Here is a 23455-nt window from a genome sequence, read left to right on the forward strand (position 1 = left end):
CTGTGTATTATATATATATATATATATATATATATATATATATATATATATATACATAAAGGATATATACATATATGCACCTTTATGGCAGTGAGATAGGAAATAAGCTCTGGCGTGCAAATTCTCTCTGTCAAATCGGTCCAGGGAGATGGTGGGATACTCCTTCATGCGGCCAGCAAACGAGCTCATGCTGATTGCACTGAGTTTGAGCCGATGAAACCCTCAAAACCCCCCTGAGAGCTGAGCACATCCCTGGCCTGCATCTGTCTTCCTCCTCCGGGTCCTGGCATCGCTTTGGTATGAAATCACGTGAGTCGGAAATAAACATCTGTAATTTGATAGCCTGAATCGTACAGCGACATCTATTGGACTCCAAAGCAATCATTATAACATTGCAAAAAGGCACAATAATCGGTATACTCTAAAATAGTACACTGAGACCAGTGTTGTTGTTGTTTTTTTTGCAATTTTTAGAACAAAGAACATATAAAGGCAATAACATTTAAACTGATTAAAAGCAAATACTTAAAATAAATAAATAAAAACTAAATAAGAAAAGCAATAAAAAAAACACGTCTGTAAACAAGTACAAATAATTACAAATTATTCAAAGAATAGATTTAAGGCTTTAAAGTAATTTACTTTTTGTTTTTGTTTTGTTATTTCTTGTTTCTTTTAACGTATACAAGTAGTGACCTATTTCTATTCTGAAATGAGTCAAATTAGGCTTTTTCACTGCCCATTTACATTTGTGAATAAAGAATTTTCGGTAACACTTTACAATAAGGTTCATTAGTTAACATTAGTTAACTACTTTAGTTAACATGAACTAAGCATGAACAATACTTCTACAGCATTTATTAATCTTAGTTCATGTTAATTTCAACATTTACTACTACATTATTAAAATCAAAAGTTGTGCTTGTTAACGTTAGTTAATGCACTGTGAATTAACATGAACTAATTATGAACAACTGTATTTTCATTAACTAACCTTAACAAAGATTAATACATACTGTAATAAATGTATTGTTCATTGTTTGTTCATGTTAGTTAATACATTAACTAATGGAACCTTATTGTAAAGCGTTACCGAAGTAAATTCACAATATACCAAATCTTGAAGTCAACATAAAAAAATAAAACATCCTTTTCTTTGAGTTCAATATTAATACTTTGTTTAACAAAAAAACTAAACAAATCACACCAAAATAATTTTGTATAAATACAATCATAAAATAAATGAACAATACTCTCATTTTCCTCTTTACAGAAAACACACTTCAAGTCAATGTCTTTACAAAACTTTGCAATTACCTGTTTTACAGGATAAATACGATGAACGATCTTGTATGATACTTCTCTCATTTTATTTGTGATACAAAAACGTCTGGAGATCTTAAAGGTCTCTTTCCAGTTGAACACTGAGACCAGTGTTGCCAGCTAATCTTCAGGGGAAGTTGCTAAAGGAAGGTCGGTTTGCTGCTAAAAGTTGCTGAATGATGTTGTGATGACATTGTGTGATGACGCCATTACGTAATCACATGCAAAATGCTGTCAAATCTCAACAAAAACATATATATATATATTATATATGTTCATTTAGATTTGTTCGTAGCAATATAAATGCATAATAATAATATTAAAATATAAATAACTATTTTTAAATTCATTGAATTATACAATAATTTTTGAACAATTACAATTTATGTTTTATACTTTAAAGCAGTTTATTAGTAGTTAGTTAGTATGCTGCACTCTAAGAAAAGTAATAAAAAAATATATAATGCACAATCTACTGTGTTAATATGAAGGAATTTTCTGGATTGATTTTTCCACAGGTTTTTGTACCTGCATTTTTAATTACAAGTCAAGTCAAGTCAAGTCTGCTTTATTGTCAATTCTTCCACATGTACAGCACATACACACAGAGAATTGAAACTGCGTTACTCTCAGACCCTTGGTGCGTACAGATAACACTACAGTAGAAGATAAATACAGATAGATACAGATTAAATACAAAATATAACTATACAAATAAGGTAAAATGTAAAATATATATATATAAAGCACAAGGCATTACGCATTGTATTTTGTGTTTTCGGGTTACAACGGATAATGTCCTGGAAAGTTACTAGCACCTTTTCCATTTTCCTGCATATTTTTCTTACAGTGTACTAACTCATCAACAACCACAGGTACAAGCTACTAACAAAGGGTCTCATAATTGAAAAATAACAGTATTCAATTATTATCATTACTATTAAATTAAACAATTGCAAATAGCAGCTAACTTAATTCCTGTAACGTGTGTACTGCTAGGCATCTTTGGTTTCCTCTTTTTATGTAATTTAAATGGTCAATTGTGCCTTTTTATCGTTTGAGTCACTTATCAAAAGTTGCTAAAAGCTGCCAAATAAAAAAAAAAAAAATAGCTACATTTGTTGCCAGGTGCTTTTGGAAGAAAAAGTTGCTAGGGTAGTCTGAAAAGTTGCTGAATTTAGCAACAAAACTGCTAAGTTGGCAACACTGACTGAGACGAAACAAATGCGAGCAAAGTTTCGCGAATAATTATGCATATGCATTATGCATTCGGTCCGTTTCTTCTAGGCAGGTTTCCGGGTGTAGCTTTGATTGGCCAACCAAACTCTAGAATTCCGGGTTGGTTTTTGATTGGCCATGTTTTCCTCACGCTATGCGCCGTGTTGCTAGGAAACACATGATGCGCAGGATTGTTTTGCTAACGGAGCACGTTGACAATTCAGCCTTGTGTCACACACGCCAATGTAAGTTTGTATGAAAAATATGATTAATAATACCTATATACAAATGGTCATTTAATATCAGCGTGTGAGGCATGTTCTGAGTGATTAGACTAGATGCTTAGCTGTCAAAGTTTGTAAATCCAGAATATCCTGGATTAGGTGAGCAATGTTTTTTTGTGCGTAACGTTTTTGCATTATGTGATAAGTTGATTTGACTTGGCTTTGTACTAGAACAGAATTTGTAGTGAAAGTGTATTTATTCCAGAGGAGAATACTGTGGTGTATTTGTTATCATTCACAGAAATCATGTCCTGTGCCGTTTTACTGGATAACAACGCTAAGCCAAAGTCCATGAGCCGAGCAAAGCAGTGGACAGGAGAGATTGAGGACCTGTACAGATTTCAGCAAGCTGGATACAGAGATGAGCTGGAGTACCGACAAATCAAACAAGTCGAGGTATACACTTTTGATCGTTTTTGTTTTATTAATACAATAGTATTCACTATTACATTATATAATGCTTAAACAATCCTTATACATACACATTCAGAAATGGTGTGCATGGTGTATGTTTTCTAATATACAGTACATTTTCTCTGTGTAAATATATTGAATATTTGGATTTCATGTTATTCATATATTAAAAGCTCTCAAAAGTCTGGGATCAGAAAGATTTGACTGTTTTTTGTTTTTTTAAAGAAGTCTCTTCTGCTCACCAAAGCTGCAATTATTCGGTCAAAATTACAGGAAAAACAGTAATATTGTGCAATTTAAAATAATGGTTTTCTATTTTAATATATTTTAAAATACAATTTATTTCTGTGACGCAAAGCTGAGTTTCCAGCATCATTACTCCAGTCTTCAGTGTCACAGGATCCTTCATTATAATATGCTGATTTATTATCAATGTTGGAAACAGTTTTTGCTGCTTAATATTTTTTATTTTGGAACCTGTGATACCTTTTTTGGGATTCTTTGATGAATAGAAAGTTAAAAAAGAACAGCATTTTATTCAAAATAGAAATCTTTTCTAACAATATAAGTGTTTATTGTCACTTTTTTATCAATTTAACACATCTTTGCTGATTAAAAGTATTAATTTCTTTCAAAAACAGAAGGAAAAAATCTATTTTTTCTAATCTATAATCTAAATTTCTATTTTAAGTAAATGCTGTTCTTTTTAATTCATCAAAGAATCTTGCAAAAAATATCACAGGTTCCAAAAAAGATTATCATGGATAACAAATCAGCATATTAGAATGATTTCTGAAGGATCATGTGGCACTGAAGACTGGAGTAATGACTGCTGAAAATTCAGCTTTGCATCACAGAAATAAATGATATTTTAAAGAATGTTAATATAGAAAACAGTTATTTTAAATTGCAATAATATTTCACTTTTTTCTGTATTTTTGATCAAATAAATGCAGCCTTGATGAGCATAAGAAACTTGAAAATTGTTACTGATCCCAAACTTTTGAACAGCAGCGTAGCTTACAGGTAACAGTCCTGTTTCCTGTTGAATGCTGTCGTACTGTCCTTTCAGATTGACCGTTGGCCGGACACTGGGTTTGTGAAGAAGCTTCAACGTCGAGATAACACATTCTACTACTACAACAGAAAACGAGAGTGTGAAGATCGTGAGGTCCATAAAGTGAAGGTGTATGCGTACTGACAGCTCCTCGACCCAGCCAACACTTTTCATTTTTTAGTTTTGAAATACTGTCTTTAAAAAAAAATGCATAATCACAGTGTATTCTTAATGTAAGCCTGGGTACAATTTCTGAATTAAAAAAAAAAGATCTGATAAACATGCGAATGAACCATTTAATGTTTCATAGTTATAAATAGCCAGCCTTTCATCTCTTTACTAAATTCTCCAAAACAAACCAGCTAAACTTAGGTTGGTTTAGGTACACATTTATCCAATTTTAGTGGTTTGCTCTTTTTCCTTAGTTATGCAGCAAACTATATAATAAATCAATGTATGTACATTGTTTGTAATTATGCAGAGACTACTTTTTAAACTTTGGGTTGAGACAAAGTTATCAAACACTGATGAGGTGTATAGGACAATAAAACAAAATAGCTTGTGAATATCAATATTAATAATCAAAATCCATGAAGAAAACCCCTTTTATTGAGTATTATTGATTATTTTGGTTCGATTTTGTGTCACTTTTTATTTACATTCAATGGTAATTATAAAGGAAACGTTGACAATTTGAGGTCTGTGCCAAAAAAAAAGAAAGATAAACATGGCCTTTTAAGAGCACGTCACTTCCGGTTTCATGCAGCGGTCGTCATAACTGATGGTTTGAAGTCATGCGGACAATACTCTGATCGGAAAACTCCCCCGTGTGATCAATAAATCCCTCTGTTTGTTATATACAGGTAAGTTCAGTAAGTTTAGTAGTTTCTTATACTCGAATTCCCTCCGTGCCGTTCAGACAGGTTGTTTTCATTTACATTAGCTTGTTAGCTTTTTCATGGCTTAATATTAATCTACAACAGCAATCTGATTGTGGTCATATTTACATTTTATTTTTCAGCTGAAAGCATTAGGTTTCAGACATGTTCAGACTAAAAAGATACAGTTTAGTGGATGATATTTATTGATCAGTATGTAAGTGTATATATAAACAAAAATCAGTTCATGCACCTGCACCGATTACAGTCAAAACAATAAAGTCATTTACTAGAGTCTAGACTGATAAGGTGTTCAGATGAACATGGTTATCTGAAAGTGATGTACGATTGTTTTGTTACCAGAAAGCAATTTTAAGTAGGCCACCTTTTTGAGAAGAAACTAGACTAGAACAATCGATACTAGATAATGAAAGCAATTGACATTAGACACTAATGGTGCATTTGCTTTATTTGGTTACAGAGCTGAAAAATAGTCTGGAGATCATCATTGGCTTCCATCTTCGGATAAGTTTTGGCATGAGCTGCGTCTAGAATTTATTCGTTATCATAATGAAGAATTGCCTCAGATCCCAAGGTAATGTGATTTAGGCTGTGTGCATAAAATGAAATGTTTTAAGAACTTAATTTTCCCTTTAAAGGAATAGTTCATCCAAAAAGTATTATTAGTAGTGCACATCATGTTGTTTTTAAACGTATTTGACTTACAGAACAAAAATTAATAACAGTAATGTAAAGAGTAAATGATGACGGAAGTTTCATTTTTAGGTGAACTGTCCCTTTAAGGATGACTTGTGACACAAATAAATTGGCATAATATTGTTTAAATATCATGTTTGTATGTGACTGTATGGTTAAATAAACACCAACAGGGTTCTGCACCAGCCACAAACCAAGTAAACAGAGCAGAGCCCTGTTTCCTTCTGCACTGATGTTAAGCTCAAGCTCTCACATGACTAATAATCACACATTTTTAAGGCTGTCCTTATGGTTTCTTGATCCAGGCTGCCTGAATCAACTCAAGCCCCTTGGGCTGATTATTAGAAAGGCAGGCTTGTGTTACTGTGAACCTCCATTGTAATAAAAGTCTTTGGATTCATGTGAAAAGGAGCAAAGTTCGTGACAGATCATTAAAGGGGTCATATGATGCTTTTTTTAAAGATCATTATTTTGTCGGTTAAGACAGCTGACTCCACTGTGATGTGACCTTGTCTCTCTCGCTCACACACACGCGCGTACACACACACGCACACACACACACGATGCACAAAACTCCGCATTTGAACAGTCAATAGCAAATACTTAAACTAATAACAAAACCGTAGCTGATTCAGAAGCGCCAGATTGTCATAGCAAAGTCAGAATTACCTCCTCTCCTAGGTTCACGAAACGGTCGTCCATAAAATGCATTGCTGTTCTGTTGTAAGTAATCTTAAAGATTCCTAAATGCATCTACTTTCGGAAGGCCAAATAAAGTGCTTTTGCTTTCGCCTAGAAACACACAGCGTCTCCCTGACATGACTGCTTCAACACTAACTGCGGTTACTGAAACCACGCCTTCTTTCTTTGCGTGCACATTTGGGCGGCATTATGCAAATATTTCCACATAGTGAGGTAGACAAGTGGGGGCGTGTTAGAACGAGCTGTTTTAGGGGGGCGTGGCAGAGTCTTAACTTTGATAAAGAATATCTCTTTGGTTTTGAGACTTTAGTCTTTGCAACTTCAGGGATCTTATCTATGCACAATCAGCTTGTAACACTCCAAAGAGAAAGGAAAACTTGAAATCGCATCATATGACCCCTTTAAAGTGCTGGGGCACTGGGGTTTGTTAGCTCATACACACTTTGACATGCCATGAAATTATGAGTGAACTAAATTAATGTTTCAATGTTTTAAAGCTCTAGGTAACCCAACCATGACTATGTCCTGCTTCTGAATCTCTTGCCGTGAGGAGCGAACCCAGCCAAGACAGCAGTGGACATGCACTGCTATCCTCCACTCCACAGGGGGTGCTGCTGGTAGAAGATATCAGGAAAGGGTGTGTGCACTGCTCTGGCCATGGATGACTTCACTACACGCACCTATGGCACCAGCGGCATGGACAACAGGCCTCTGTTCGGGGAGACGTCGGCCAGGGTAACACACCTGCTATTTTTTTATTAGTATCATTATATTGTTATATACAAACACACAGTTCCAGACCATGTTTTTATTCTTGAATATCAGTTTTGCTTAGGAAAAAAATGTCACATTGTGGAAGCAAAATAGGTTGAGAATGCATTGTCATGTTTACTTAGATTGCACAGAACAATATAAAGAAGGATTATTGCTTAGTTAATTGTGACTTTAAAGGAATAGTTCACCAAATGCCATTTTCAGAAAATCTACTCACCCTCAGCTACGGGTGGGCGATATGACCTAAATCTTGGATCACGATACGAGTCATTTTATTTCACAGTAACGATATTTATCAAGATATAGTTATTTTTGCTTTAAATAAGGTCTTTATGATCTCAACATATTTGATACCATAGAAACATTTCATTCTTGTCACCAGTTTAAATATCACAAAAAAACTAATACTAGCCTAAATTAAAAAAAACAAAACTCAAGCTCACTGAAGACAAGTAAACAGTCAGCGATTAAATAAGAATAATAAACTTATTATGAGCAATAGGACAAAAAAACTACAGTAGAACAAATAAATAAGAAATGCTACATACATTGTATAAAGTAATCAAATGTATAAAAACACTGCATATTCTTCACTGTGTAAATTGAATATATAGTTCTTCTTATTAAAGTCACAAAAGTGATTGTCAAGAGCAGTGAGAGATTTTCTCTCTTCTGTTGTTTGATTAACATGAATGACAGACAGCAGGAATATTAGACTGCTGTCACTTTAAGAGCTGCCCGTTTCCAATATACTGTTACACGTGTTTTCTTTCTCAGTTGTTTGCTTTCACTTAAGACCTAAATTACTGTGTTTATGAGGATATTTAAAAAGACGGGCATTTTGACACATACAAGTGTGTGTATTTAACCGTTCAAGGCCTATAAAATGGCAAAAAAAAACTCTGTTCAACACTCCCGCGCTCTATGAGCACCGTCTTCACAACGATACACAAGTAATCTAGACGACTCCAGTCCATCAGTTAACATCTTGTGAAGTGCAAAGCTGCTTATTTGCAAAAAACAGATCCATCATTAAGGCATTTCAACTTTAAACTGTTGATTCCCGCTAAAATACTTCTATCCGTAATGTTGCTTTCTCCAGTAAAAAAACGGTCTTGTCTGAAACAAATATGTCGGTGGGCTTTGATGTGAGAGGACAACAGGAGATGGACTTTTTCACAGGAGGAAGTGTTATTATGGATTACAGTCTCTTATAGAATCTTATTTTTGTATTTCACATTTTTGGGGTAAACTATTCCTTTAAATTACAATGAGATTACAAATTACAATGTGACTATTCCGTCAGCTACATTTAATATATTTTTGTCGATCACTTTCAGGATAGATTCATCAATCTAGTGATCGGTGGACTTGCGTCTTTACTCGTTCTGGTAAGTTTTACTACTCGTAAAGATCTCAGTATATGTCTGTTAATCATATTGTCATTATTAACTCTGAAATTTTTGCCATCTCTTTCAGGTGACCATCATTAGCTCATTTGTCTTCCCTTCTCTTCCTCCCAAGCCATTGAATATTTTCTTTTCCATCTGTATCATGCTAGTCTGTGGGTCAGTGTTGGTTCTGGTGAGTAAGAACTTACAATGTAATCTAAAAGCATTATGTTTAATTGTTTAAATGGTGCCAAAGAGATATAAATGGTTTCAAATGCAATTCCTAATCGAAATAAATGAAATCACATCCATCGCTTTCTCTCTCAGATATACTGGTATAGGCAAGGAGATCTGGAGCCCAAGTTTCGCAACTTGATCTACTACATGCTCTGTTCCATCGTTCTGCTGTGTATCTGTGCCAACTTGTATTTTCATGACGTGGGACGTGATAAACAGAACAATGCCTTATAATACTTTTTCCACGGGAGCTGTCCCAATCAGCGGAATGTTCATCATTATGTGGGTGCTTTGGGACCCCACTTGAGTTCTTGAATCAGGAGAATTCATTTTTCCTAGCTGCCCCACTTGTGTGGGCAGGGCCAGTCTGCCTTTGGGAGCCATGTTAGCGGACTAAACATATTATAGATGCAAGTATGTTAGTGATCAGAAGCACTCTGGGATGATGTCCATGTACACGTTTTGCAACCTGAATGCTGTACACGGCTTAACCTATATGCAAATGTAAAAAAGACTCTGAGGTTTTGAAATAAGCCATGGCAATGTAATGCATAATGCTTTTATATTTGTACATGACACATCTATGGTACATTCCGAATTAAGAAAAATCTTTATTTTGTATTTAAATTGGGGCACTGGGGTTTGTTAGCTCATACACACTTTGACATGCCATGAAATTATGAGTGAACTAAATTAATGTTTCAATGTTTTAAAGCTCTAGGTAACCCAACCATGACTATGTCCTGCTTCTGAATCTCTTGCCGTGAGGAGCGAACCCAGCCAAGACAGCAGTGGACATGCACTGCTATCCTCCACTCCACAGGGGGTGCTGCTGGTAGAAGATATCAGGAAAGGGTGTGTGCACTGCTCTGGCCATGGATGACTTCACTACACGCACCTATGGCACCAGCGGCATGGACAACAGGCCTCTGTTCGGGGAGACGTCGGCCAGGGTAACACACCTGCTATTTTTTTATTAGTATCATTATATTGTTATATACAAACACACAGTTCCAGACCATGTTTTTATTCTTGAATATCAGTTTTGCTTAGGAAAAAAATGTCACATTGTGGAAGCAAAATAGGTTGAGAATGCATTGTCATGTTTACTTAGATTGCACAGAACAATATAAAGAAGGATTATTGCTTAGTTAATTGTGACTTTAAAGGAATAGTTCACCAAATGCCATTTTCAGAAAATCTACTCACCCTCAGCTACGGGTGGGCGATATGACCTAAATCTTGGATCACGATACGAGTCATTTTATTTCACAGTAACGATATTTATCAAGATATAGTTATTTTTGCTTTAAATAAGGTCTTTATGATCTCAACATATTTGATACCATAGAAACATTTCATTCTTGTCACCAGTTTAAATATCACAAAAAAACTAATACTAGCCTAAATTAAAAAAAACAAAACTCAAGCTCACTGAAGACAAGTAAACAGTCAGCGATTAAATAAGAATAATAAACTTATTATGAGCAATAGGACAAAAAAACTACAGTAGAACAAATAAATAAGAAATGCTACATACATTGTATAAAGTAATCAAATGTATAAAAACACTGCATATTCTTCACTGTGTAAATTGAATATATAGTTCTTCTTATTAAAGTCACAAAAGTGATTGTCAAGAGCAGTGAGAGATTTTCTCTCTTCTGTTGTTTGATTAACATGAATGACAGACAGCAGGAATATTAGACTGCTGTCACTTTAAGAGCTGCCCGTTTCCAATATACTGTTACACGTGTTTTCTTTCTCAGTTGTTTGCTTTCACTTAAGACCTAAATTACTGTGTTTATGAGGATATTTAAAAAGACGGGCATTTTGACACATACAAGTGTGTGTATTTAACCGTTCAAGGCCTATAAAATGGCAAAAAAAAACTCTGTTCAACACTCCCGCGCTCTATGAGCACCGTCTTCACAACGATACACAAGTAATCTAGACGACTCCAGTCCATCAGTTAACATCTTGTGAAGTGCAAAGCTGCTTATTTGCAAAAAACAGATCCATCATTAAGGCATTTCAACTTTAAACTGTTGATTCCCGCTAAAATACTTCTATCCGTAATGTTGCTTTCTCCAGTAAAAAAACGGTCTTGTCTGAAACAAATATGTCGGTGGGCTTTGATGTGAGAGGACAACAGGAGATGGACTTTTTCACAGGAGGAAGTGTTATTATGGATTACAGTCTCTTATAGAATCTTATTTTTGTATTTCACATTTTTGGGGTAAACTATTCCTTTAAATTACAATGAGATTACAAATTACAATGTGACTATTCCGTCAGCTACATTTAATATATTTTTGTCGATCACTTTCAGGATAGATTCATCAATCTAGTGATCGGTGGACTTGCGTCTTTACTCGTTCTGGTAAGTTTTACTACTCGTAAAGATCTCAGTATATGTCTGTTAATCATATTGTCATTATTAACTCTGAAATTTTTGCCATCTCTTTCAGGTGACCATCATTAGCTCATTTGTCTTCCCTTCTCTTCCTCCCAAGCCATTGAATATTTTCTTTTCCATCTGTATCATGCTAGTCTGTGGGTCAGTGTTGGTTCTGGTGAGTAAGAACTTACAATGTAATCTAAAAGCATTATGTTTAATTGTTTAAATGGTGCCAAAGAGATATAAATGGTTTCAAATGCAATTCCTAATCGAAATAAATGAAATCACATCCATCGCTTTCTCTCTCAGATATACTGGTATAGGCAAGGAGATCTGGAGCCCAAGTTTCGCAACTTGATCTACTACATGCTCTGTTCCATCGTTCTGCTGTGTATCTGTGCCAACTTGTATTTTCATGACGTGGGACGTGATAAACAGAACAATGCCTTATAATACTTTTTCCACGGGAGCTGTCCCAATCAGCGGAATGTTCATCATTATGTGGGTGCTTTGGGACCCCACTTGAGTTCTTGAATCAGGAGAATTCATTTTTCCTAGCTGCCCCACTTGTGTGGGCAGGGCCAGTCTGCCTTTGGGAGCCATGTTAGCGGACTAAACATATTATAGATGCAAGTATGTTAGTGATCAGAAGCACTCTGGGATGATGTCCATGTACACGTTTTGCAACCTGAATGCTGTACACAGCTTAACCTATATGCAAATGTAAAAAAGACTCTGAGGTTTTGAAATAAGCCATGGCAATGTAATGCATAATGCTTTTATATTTGTACATGACACGCCTATGGTACATTCCTAATTAGGAAAAATCTTTATTTTGTATTTAAATTATTAGAAATGCAATCTTGAATAAGAGCACTTGATTAAAGACATGCAGCAGTTATTGTAAAATATGCTTTTTGTTCATTTTTCTAAGTTACTGAACACTGTTATTTGATATGGTGAAAAAGTGTAAACACGCATAAACTACAGAACAAAAGGCTTTCCAAGATTCTTGTATTTGGGTAAATGAGATTGTGCATTTGTTTTTATATATTTAAACGGATGTGTATCATGTTTGTTCACAGTTAAACAATGATTGTTGTGTGTTGTCTCGTGTTTATTTGCAGACTCGAGCAGCATTTATGTTAATGGTCGATTGGTTTTGGGGAATTGGAATGGATCCTCCAGCTCTCCCTTGAGGAGCATCTGGATAGCGAGCGCTTCCCAATCCTCATCCTGCTCGGAGTCTCTATCTGAAGCTCTGGATGGTGAGGAGGAGGTTATGGATGGAGGAGAGCGACAGTGAGCAGGCAAATATATTCACTACCCGGATGTGTGGAAGAACAGTGTGTAAAGTGAGCCTGACTGATCTACACAGAACAAACTGGCTGGTCAGAGAGATTGATCACTCATGCATTTATAGCAAAGATTGACAGGTTATTTGAACCCAGGACAGATTTGGACAAATGCTAATTAAACCCTGTATTGAAATGACAGCTGACAAACTTATGACTAAACATCAAAATGTTTTGACTTATTTTTAATAATTAATAGAACAGACACATGCATGAGTTCAGATCAGTTTGTCAGCACACAGCACCACCTTGTGGACAATACGTGTATCTGCAATTATCTGTAAAACTGCATTAGGAACAGGGCTGTTTAATCCTGCTCCTGCTGAGCCACTTTCCTGAGTTTAGCTCCAAACTGACTGAAAACACCTGAAGCAGCTAATCAAGTTGGACAAATGATAATTAAACCCTGTATTAAAATGACAGCTGACAAACTTATGATTAAACATCAAAATGTTTTGACTTATTTTTAATAATTAATAAAACAGACACATGCATGAGTTCAGATCAGTTTGTCAGCACACAGCACCACCTTGTGGACAATACGTGTATCTGCAATTATCTGTAAAACTGCATTAGGAACAGGGCTGTTTAATCCTGCTCCTGCTGAGCCACTTTCCTGAGTTTAGCTCCAAACTGACTGAAAACACCTGAAGCAGCTAATCAAGACCTTTAGGACCACTAGAAACTTCCCGGCACGTTTGTTGGACCCTATGTTTCTTATTAAAATGAAGAATAATAATTAAAAAAATAACAAATTATGTTATTTACATGTTGTGTGTTTGTTTATCAGTTTGAGTTTGACATTTGACGGATCAATAAAGTTCGTAAAGATAATTATGAGTGTTTGTTCATTTGATTCTGACTGATTTATTAATACATTGCTCTTGGGAGTCCTGAGTTCAAATCATGTAAAACAGTCAAAATCTCAATAAAACCCTTGCTATCACAAACTCTGTGGCTCAGTGGACGAGCGTTTGCCTTTCATTCACCAACGTCTGGATTTAAATCTCCCAAATACTATTGTTCTTCATTAGTTCAAACAAAGTTATTAATAAAACCTCATCCAAAACACAAACCCACTCTACAGATTCAGTGGCTCAGTAGATAAAGCACTGAACTTTCATCTAGAATAGGGGTGGCAAACGTTGGTCCTGGAGAGCCGCAGCCCTGCAGAGTGTTGCTTCAACCCTAATCAAACACACCTGAACAAGCTAATCAAGATCTGAATGGTTACTAGGAAGCTACAGGCAGGTGAGTTTTAATGTGTGGTCAACACATCTATCAGCTTTCATTAAAACGACAAACGACAAGGTGGCCAGTCTTAGATTTAAGTTGCATGTATTTTACAACAAATCTAATACTTTGTCACAACCAGCAGAGAAACGTGGAATCTGTCAGTTTATCTAAATGCACCTGGGGCAAATGTGATTGTTGATGGTTTGGCCTGATCTTGGATTGTTTGGTTCTTCGAAGCTCATCCCGGAGTTGCTGTCTCGGGAGCAGGTTTATTTCATGTAAACAGGATTAGATTGCATCTTCTTAAGCAGAATTGATAGTTAAAATCTGTCCGCTACCACCGCTACTTTATTACAAGAGTACCTTACTAATCCAGGGACAATAATTTAAAATAATCATTTAAAAATTAATTTAAATATAATAACAATGTTGTGTAGTCTTTAATACTATAGACACAGCCAGTATTACTCACTGAGAGATTTATTCGTCAAAAAATGATTACTTCATACTTGTATTCGAGTCTTACACACATGCTATACAGATAATGTAGAGTTGTGCATTAATTTGAGTGCTGACAGATATTATGGGAGGGGCTTGATGGAGTGCAGGAGATGCAGATAACATGATCTTGACCCTTAAAAAAACTGAATTAATGCTGTCATGTAACAAATCTGTTCAAATATCAAATTAAATGAATTGCTAATTACATTGAAATAAAAATATAAAATATTATAAATCGTCAATAGAAAAAATTAAAATAAAATAAAAACAGTGCACATTTAATTGATCTATTATAACATTTATGTAGTTTTGTTCGCTTGCCTGTTTCCTTATAAAAGTCCCAAAATGTGTCAAGTCAAACCTGTTTTTATACAGTCTATGAGTCAAACAGGTGAAATAAAAGAAAAACTAAAATAAATAAATAAATAGTAATACAAAAACTAATAATCCTGATGAAAAGAACCAAAATAAATAACTTAAATGTTATCAAAACCATAATGTATAAAAATAAAAACATTCAAAACTATGAAAGAGCATTAATAACCACTTATAAAATAACTGGTTGAAGGTGAGAGGACTTTGTTTTGGTTTTCATGTAAAACGATGTTTATCATGTATGTTCGGAAGCAGCCTCAATCACCATTTTTGCCATTTCGTTTGGTATTACGGTGCAGAAATTAGACACGTATCTCCTCTAACAAAACAAACAGCAAAATGTGTCAAGTCAAACCTGTTTTTATACAGTCTATGAGTCAAACAGGTGAAACAAAAGAAAAACTAAAATAAATAAATAAATAGTAATACAAAAACTAATAATCCTGATGAAAAAAAACAAAATGAATAACTTAAATGTTATCAAAACCATAATGTATAAAAATAAAAACGTTCAAAACTATGAAAGAGCATTAATAACCACTTATAAAATAACTGGTTGAAGGTGAGAGGACTTTGTTTTGGTTTTCATGTAAAACGATGTTTATCATGTATGTTCGGAAGCAGCCTCAATCACCATTTTTGCCATTTCGTTTGGTATTACGGTGCAGAAATTAGACACGTATCTCCTCTAACAAAACAAACAGGCAAAAAAATGTCAGCTATTCTAGCTTAGTAATACAGTCCTTACCTTAAGGCAGCTTTTGGGGACAAGTCAGATGTTTAGAATTTAAGATTTAACCAATAACATTTATTTCCTCTTCCATGTTCATTCATCTCTGAGCTACAAAAGTCCAACTCTTTTTATTAATGAGAACAGATCATTTCAATGGCAAAATAGTAATGACATGCACGTGGTAAAAAAAAAAGTGGTTTATTCAATAAATAAACACAGAGGCACTAATTTACAGGTAAGGTGAATATTTAAACCATTTGATAAATTATGGCCATCTAGTCTAGTGGACATTTGGAATGATGCAAACATTCTTGTACAACCGCTCTAATATATCAGAGCAGTGCAAAGTATTACTGTTAAGCAGGAAAGTAGACTACAAAAACTAGTCAAATCTAATATACACACACACACAAACATTTAAAATAATGAACGTATTACATAATTTTAAATACACCATAAAAAACAAGTGTCACTTCTTTAATGTTTTTAACTGCACTGAGACACATATGAGGCTCAGGAACTTGCATGATAAATAAATACTGAAGTGTTTTGATGCACGCACATTTCTTTTGATGATGTCTGGATGATCCTGCATGCTGCATTTGTCCCTACATAAGGAAACATATCCTCTGAAGTCAGTGTTTTGTGTCTTGTTGGTCAGTCTGATCCCTCTTCCTGGTTTTCCAGAATGGGATCTGCATGGAAAATCAAATGGTTAGAGTGCTTAACACTACCTGTTAGCCTTCCCTAACCCTAACTTACCAGACTTAGTCAGCCAGCAAGCTAACATCATTACCTGTCAGCGTTCCTAGTGGCAGGACAGAATCTGCACTGATGTCCTCATTAGTAGGAATAAAGCTGCTCGGAGACGGAACAATGAGCACAGCTCCTTCACCCATGCCAGAACTCTCTACCGTTTCCTCAACTTTAGGAGAGTCGAGAGTCTAAACAAAGAAAGGAGAATTTCATGAGCAGGAAGGTGGCATGAGAGCACTTTCATTTTTGGAAGGGCTTTGGAAGCCGATACCTTTTCTCCTTCTTGTATATCTTTTGATCTCTCCTCACTCTGTTCTTCTGAAGGCTCTTCCTTCACTAGCTCCTGCTCTCCCTCCAGCTCTGATTGGCCGAGAGGGTCTGAGAGGTCCTCCGAGGTCACCGTCTGGATGATGATGCCAGGGTGGGACATCTGAACGGTCACATTCTCATTGTCGGTCTAATGCAGATGGAAAAAGTTGGCAGAAGAGAGAGAGAATTATAGGCTTTGTGACAGCATGTTATTTTTGGGATATCATATTCACCATTTTAGTATGATTAACATACTATTGTAGTTTTTACTAATATTTTGAATTAGTTTTTATTTTCATTTTAGTTTTATTGAAATAATTAAAACTTAAAATAATTACATTAAGTTTAAATTTGGTACTTTTTTGTTTTATCACAAATGTATATGCAAAATGTATATATTTTATTATCAATAGTTTTATTAAAATTTTTTATTCTTTTTTGTTTATATTTTCTTTGTCATTTAAATTTTAAAATAAAGCAAAATACTTGCTAATTAAAGTTCAGTTTTAGTAATTTTGCTGTGCTTTGTAATTTTTATTAGTCTTATCACAAATGTATATGTAAAATTTATATATTTTATTATCAATAGTTTTATTAAACTTTTTCATTCTTTTTTATTTATATTTGAGTAATTTTGCTGTGTTTTTGTCATTTTTATTAGTTTTTGTTTTTAAAAAAAATCTACGTATGCATATGCAAAATTTATATATTTTAGTATCAGTAGCATACTATTATAATTTCTATTAATATTGTAAATTAGTTTTTATTTTAGTTGTTCTTTGTCAGTATAATTTTAGTTTTAAAGTTTAGTAGTTTAGTTTTAGTGTGTTTTGTCATTTTTATTAGTTTGTTTTTATGTCTACATAGTTTTTATACATTTTTATTTCAGTTTTAGTTTTAGTCATTTTAGTAATTCAATATCAAACTAAATAAAAAATGTTGAAATGTAAAAGAAAAATGCCTTGGCAACTAACTGAAATAAAACAAGTTTTGGTTTTTATTTGTTATTGTATTTCATTGAACAAATATGTTTTTTAATAGTTTTAGTTATCTTTAATGAACGTTGTGCACACATAAGGCTTACCGTGAGGCTGTGTAATATAATCTGGTCTGGTGAAGATGGAGAAGCTGCAGCTGAGAGTGTGAGTGGGAGGCTCTGATTGGTTCCTGTCTGGAGGAAATACGTTCCAGGGGTGCCAGTGGGCTGCAGGTGAAATGACTAGGGAGGAAATGACACAAATGATTTATAAATACAGCTTATAATTATTTAATAATTCCTACAGTTTTGAACATTTTTTCCAGAAATGATCAAAATAAATCTGAGGTACTCACAGGCAGTAATTCAAAGGTCTGTAGAGCTCCGGAGTTCAACGTGATTGTTTCACTGTCGGAGGTACCGCTTGCACCGTCTGAAGAAGCTGTGAAAAGAAGAAATGGTGCATTGAATCTACAATGGCACTGAGCTCATATAACCACAAAATTCAAGCATCACAGCCTGAAACCACATTCACATTGACTCACAGACATGTGTGATCTGCACTGGAATCTGGACAGGGATCTGCAGTGCGGTGACGGGGCTGGGCGAAGCATTAGCAGATCGGGAACCAACCACCACGACCTTGTTCATCGCAGACGGCGGTGCCTCCACAACATCCTGCAGCCCTTTCAACAAGACTACACAACACAGAAAACACTGCTTCAGTGTCTGAACTCACATTATAACAGACATGCTAGCTATGAAGACTTTGTCACACCGGCAAAGGGAAGTTCCTTGTGATTGGCCACTTGTCTCTTGATGGTCCACCATTTGCTGCGAAGCCACTGAGGCGAGCGAACGCTGTTCCACCCACCGGCCAGCATGTCCCAATTGATGTAATTCTCATCCTCCACATCCAGTTCAGCTATCCTGCTCATACATAGTTATCATAAATGATTCATAATTAGTTTGTGAACAGATATACCGTCCATGCCGGCCCTTTTGCTGTGAACTACCTGCGAACAAGGTTGATGTCATCTTCTTTGGTCCACTCCGTGCCACCGCTCTGTTTCCAGTTAAGGTAATTGAGCCATTTGGAGCGGCACTGCTTCTCTGAGCGAGAGCCGACAAGTTCAGCCACAGATGCCCAAGAGACTCCCTGAGTTACAACGTCACCCGCCTCTGTGCCAGTCAACTCATGAACCACCTCCGCCAACCTTCTCTCCTCCTCCTCCATCCATTTTCCTGAAGCGTGGGAGTTTAAGAGGATGTTAGTGTCACATTTTCACAACTATATATCTAAAAAATACAAAAAAAGTATACAGTATATAAAATGTACTACATAATATATTATATTATTTATAGTCTATATAATTTATAATAACAATTATTTTTAATAATTCATTAGTTTTATAAAATATCTAACAGAAACATTTGTTTAATGTACTTTAATATATTCAATAATTCTAATGAAAGAACAATTACAATATTTTTAATAGTTACTTAATAAATATTATAATTATAATAAAAATATAATGCTAATTATCTTAATAATTAAGTTTTAAAATATAGCTTTCATAACAGAAACATGTTTGGTTTACATTTGTTTCTATGTTATAAAATATATTTTAAAACTCGATTATCAAAAATAATTAGCATTATATTTATATTATCATTAAAATTATTCATATTTAACTATTAAAAAAATTATATTTACTATAATTTATATAATAATAATAATTGTATTATTCATTAATAAAATTAAGTAAAAAATAATTTATATATGATTATTTTCATTTATTTTATTAATGAATAAATTTTTTTTAATTCTAATAAAATTAAATAAATAAATAATATATATTATTTATTTATTTAATTTTATTAGAATTAAAAAAAATTTATTCATTAATAAAATTAAGTAAAAAATAATTTATATATGATTATTTTCATTTATTTTATTAATGAATAAATTTTTTTTAATTCTAATAAAATTAAATAAATAAATAATATATATTATTTATTTGTATTTCATTTTTTTTATGAATGAATATTATAGTAAATATAGTAAAAAAGTATAGTGAATATTTTAAACAGATATGTTTCTCCTGGTATAATCGACCTCTTCGGTGGGACACTAAAATGAAAATTTGGAAAAACTGACCGGTGTTGCATGTGTCCTTCATGAGTCGGCAGCGGTCCTTGACAGACGAAGCACTGCGGCCAAGTGCCGTCCCAATGGTAGCCCAGTCATTTCCATGTTTCTCCCTTAGCCTAATAACACACACCCAAATCTGACAATGTAGACTCACAAACTCAGATCACACTTCATGGCATTCAAGATTAATGGCTGAACTTACCCCTTCAATTTATTGATCTCCTCATCAGTGTATCTAAACAACAAGAATAGCACATATCAAATATTACACCAGTCATTTTAGATATATAATTGTTTCAGTTTGGGTTTGTAAATCTGCTTAAGAGATCAATAAAAGAAACTGCGTCCTTACTTGCCTACGTGGTTTCGGTTATCGTACATTCGCAGTACACGTCTGTATACAGCGAACAGCGGTCTGTTCAAACCACACGCTATACTGCGGTAAAAATCCTTTCGCTCCTCTTTTGACATCTCAAAGATGATTTCTGCAGGGTCTTGAATGCCTCGGCTCTGAGTTGGGATGCACAGACAGATGAATATTGAGGGTGCAAATCAAAGACGGCACCTCCAGCAAATGTGATGCATCTATAAAGCATGCTCACCTTTAAATATCGCTCTATGTTGCTCATCAGGAGATCAATCTCCTCTTTTGACCACATGCCCTGTTTCCATTTGTGACCTGAGGATATATGATAAATACAATGACTGTGTGCATTGATATCAGGTCCTATATTTCTTGTGCTGGGATTACAATACAGACCTGTATCTATGGGAATATGTCTTACCCTTATTAACCAGTGTGTCTTTATCCTCTTTCGTGGTGAACCAGGCTTGACTGACAGCTGATACATCTTTATCTTTCTTTTGGTCCTTATCCTGTTGACAAACAACATTTTTATAGGTCTACATAAAAAATGATATATATAAATAATTATAGAAATGTAACGATTCACTCAACTCACGATTCAATTCATGATTTTGATTTCACGATTTGATTCGATTCACTTTTTTTTTTTTTACAAAATGAGATTTAAGACCAATTATAAATTTAATTCGTCCTTTTATTATTGCTTGGACAAAATACTGTACGTTTCTTTGTTAAATTGAAATATATAATAATATAGCACTTGTAAATTATTGTTCTTTTGTCGGTTTTGATTGCTTCTATTGTCCTCATTTGTTAGTCGCTTTGGATAAAAGCGTTTGCTAATTAACAACATTTAAATATAATGTAAATGTAAATAACAAAACTAAATTTTTAATTTTAAAACAAGCCCCAAATCAAATAAATAAGTAACACAAATAAAATAAATCTCTTCATATAAACAAACTAAGGCTTTGTCTGTGCTCTTTCCGTTTAAATTAGAGGCAACAACTGCATTTTAATCATGATCCAAACAAAGATGCTGCATACAAGCAACATGAGCAGTTTTTAATCTAAATTACATTGTATAGTTTCGAAATTTGAAGCAAAAACAGAATGGTTTGACTTCAGTTTTGCGAAACTATGCATAAAAAAATATCTGCATGAAACAGAAACAGCCCACGAGCTGAATGAGATGCAGATTCACTCTCTGCCAGCAGGTGGCGCTTACAGCGTTTTCTTGGTTTCTGCTGTAAACAAAGCAGCGCTGCACTTATGAACTTTAATATGAATTATATAGAGGCAAGAGGAAAAGAAAAAAATACCATCGAAAGACAGTAAGTTCCCCTCAGACATACATTCATATAAACTCCTACCTCTAAATGAATCGCGATTTGTTTAGCATCTAAACCGATTTGAATCGTCACATATTTAAATCGATTTTCAACCGGCTCGCGGTTAATCGTTACATCATTAATAACTTACTAAATACTGTTAACATATATACACAATCACCTAAAAAAATAAATAAATAAGACTCTAAATGAAGTATTAAATCCATGCAAAGCTAGCAATGGAAGCTGATAACTAAGCTGTATGCACTCATAAACATATGAATTCTACCGGTATTTCAGAAGGATCGTCTGATTCCAGCTCCCCGTCTCTCATTTCTGTAGCAGTCATGGTCACCTCGAAGCTTTCATCACCTTCTGTAACTAAAATCAGAACAAACCAGTTCATAAAATATCCCTCTTTACAGTTTAGTGCATTATATTGTCACTAAGTGCAAGTGATATTTTATATATATTATAGTATAGTATATATATATTCTAACAACTACTCAACTATAGGCATGAATTTGGGGTTAAGCTGTTTGATTGAGCAGTGGCTAACAGGGGAAAGTTTAGCAAAACGATATGAAAACATTTGGCATTATCATTTGGTATAAAAGTCACTTTAAGTATAAACGGTGCACAAAGATGTGTGATTGTGTGTTTAAACTCACTTGGCAGAGTGACAACAGAGTACTCCGTTGAGGTAGAGTCCTGAGGGTCTTCATCTTCACTGGACAACCGCAGTCGTTTGTGAACAGGTTCGGTGGTCCCGGCTGAACCCAGATCCTTCCCATCTGCATGTCCAAACCATACAAGAACATTATAGAAACAAATACAATATAATAAAGCACAATATCACGAGATGGGTCGCAGGTTGTGATCTCACCATTCTGAGGGCAGTGCAGAATTATGTTTCCATCAGTGTCCTGAGTAAATGTGACAGAACTGATGGATTCAAGGGTCACAGTGGCTGGGACATCCCCTGTGTTCATGCTCAGCCTACAGGTTAATGCACACAGAGTCAGAGAGACTCGCTTCTAATGTCCTAAAGAGAAGCCTAAACACTTGATGTGGACTATACTGGATATTCATTATACTAATGTAAAAATTCAGACGGTGTGCTTGCAACCAGTGTTGCTGAATATATTTAACCATAGACATTTAAGCAGACTTAAATAAAACACACAAATGCATGACTCGCATGAAAACATTTTATGTTCATAGAAAATCATAGTATGCACCATTCTGATTACTGCCTTGTTGTACATTTCCAGTGTGCTTATTTAATTTAAGGAGATGAGGAATAATGAGACGCCATGTTTATGTGCAACATTATGTGCCGTGAGGCCTCGACGGCATTTATTCGATGTCGGTGCGTTATTTTTCATGTGTAGAATATAAAGAAACAAGTCCAGCGCACAGAGGTGAGCGAAAGTGAAATTTAGCTTTGGTTTTGGTACTTACTTCCTGTTTTGGGTACGGGGACTTCGCAGTGACCAGGATGAAGGCAAATACCAGGATGGAGGATACGCTTTTTTTCTGCCACTCCTCATGCAGAGCGGAAGTGTCTACAGATGCCTGCCGGTGACTTCCGTTTCTGGAAGCTGTTTGAATGTTTTTGACCGAATGTTCGTTTGTCTTTTATAAGTGCACCTTTGTGTGGGTCGTCGCCTTATATGTGGACGAAACACGCTTTTTGAGTAAGGATTTATTATGTGGTAAGCACTCGCACACAACACGCTTTCACATCAATTGCAGTCTCAGCAGCGCCATCTGCTGTTAAACCTGGAGAAAATATGTTACTTGTATTAAAGGGGTCATATGATGCTATTTTAAAGATCATTATTTCAAGCACGAGTCGGAAATGCAACGCCCCTTGTAAAGCGTCAGCTTTCAAAGTAAATATCAAGACAGTTAATGTCGTTAGTTTTACCATCAGTTCAAGCCCGAAAGGGTAACAGAGTC

General features: G+C 34.8%; 4 protein-coding genes across 6 annotated transcripts; 3 read left to right on the top strand and 1 right to left on the bottom strand.

Annotated features, from left to right (window-relative positions):
* The first annotated feature begins 2700 nt into the window (after positions 1–2700).
* LOC107581293 (meiosis expressed gene 1 protein homolog) lies at positions 2701–4534 on the top strand. 2 transcript variants are annotated; one of them, XM_016266795.1, is made up of 3 exons: positions 2701–2790; positions 3067–3221; positions 4312–4534. In XM_016266795.1, the coding sequence occupies exons 2-3, from the start codon at positions 3072–3074 to the stop codon at positions 4438–4440; spliced, it is 279 nt and encodes a 92-aa protein (XP_016122281.1). In that variant the 5' UTR covers positions 2701–2790; positions 3067–3071; the 3' UTR covers positions 4441–4534. The 2 variants fall into 2 exon arrangements, with proteins under 2 accessions (XP_016122281.1, XP_016122280.1); XM_016266794.1 differs by having other exon boundaries at positions 2701–2786.
* Positions 4535–5054: 520 nt separating this feature from the next.
* On the top strand, positions 5055–9616 carry LOC107581294 (transmembrane protein 243-like). Of its 2 annotated transcripts, XM_016266796.1 has the most exons (6): positions 5055–5159; positions 5656–5769; positions 7091–7328; positions 8708–8758; positions 8847–8951; positions 9086–9616. In XM_016266796.1, the coding sequence occupies exons 3-6, from the start codon at positions 7251–7253 to the stop codon at positions 9227–9229; spliced, it is 378 nt and encodes a 125-aa protein (XP_016122282.1). In that variant the 5' UTR covers positions 5055–5159; positions 5656–5769; positions 7091–7250; the 3' UTR covers positions 9230–9616. The 2 variants fall into 2 exon arrangements, with proteins under 2 accessions (XP_016122282.1, XP_016122283.1); XM_016266797.1 differs by lacking the exon at positions 5656–5769.
* A 52-nt stretch (positions 9617–9668) lies between these two features.
* LOC107580823 (transmembrane protein 243-like) lies at positions 9669–12335 on the top strand. Its single transcript, XM_016266458.1, has 4 exons — positions 9669–9948; positions 11328–11378; positions 11467–11571; positions 11706–12335. The coding sequence occupies exons 1-4, from the start codon at positions 9871–9873 to the stop codon at positions 11847–11849; spliced, it is 378 nt and encodes a 125-aa protein (XP_016121944.1). The 5' UTR covers positions 9669–9870; the 3' UTR covers positions 11850–12335.
* A 3444-nt stretch (positions 12336–15779) lies between these two features.
* Positions 15780–23228, bottom strand: dmtf1 (cyclin D binding myb-like transcription factor 1). The gene is made up of 17 exons (XM_016266467.1): positions 22955–23228; positions 22377–22489; positions 22162–22284; positions 21780–21871; positions 20578–20668; positions 20395–20471; positions 20145–20302; positions 19995–20027; positions 19799–19908; positions 18654–18882; positions 18416–18567; positions 18183–18335; positions 17994–18079; positions 17746–17880; positions 16624–16809; positions 16393–16540; positions 15780–16291 (listed from the first exon to the last, which is right to left on the bottom strand). Exons 1-17 carry the CDS (start codon positions 23041–23043, stop codon positions 16254–16256), a joined length of 2013 nt encoding a protein of 670 aa, XP_016121953.1. The 5' UTR covers positions 23044–23228; the 3' UTR covers positions 15780–16253.
* Positions 23229–23455: the final 227 nt, after the last annotated feature.

The sequence above is a fragment of the Sinocyclocheilus grahami genome, unplaced genomic scaffold (genome assembly GCF_001515645.1).
Source record: "Sinocyclocheilus grahami isolate Dianchi unplaced genomic scaffold, SAMN03320097.WGS_v1.1 scaffold33.1, whole genome shotgun sequence".
Taxonomy (NCBI): Eukaryota; Metazoa; Chordata; class Actinopteri; order Cypriniformes; family Cyprinidae; genus Sinocyclocheilus; species Sinocyclocheilus grahami.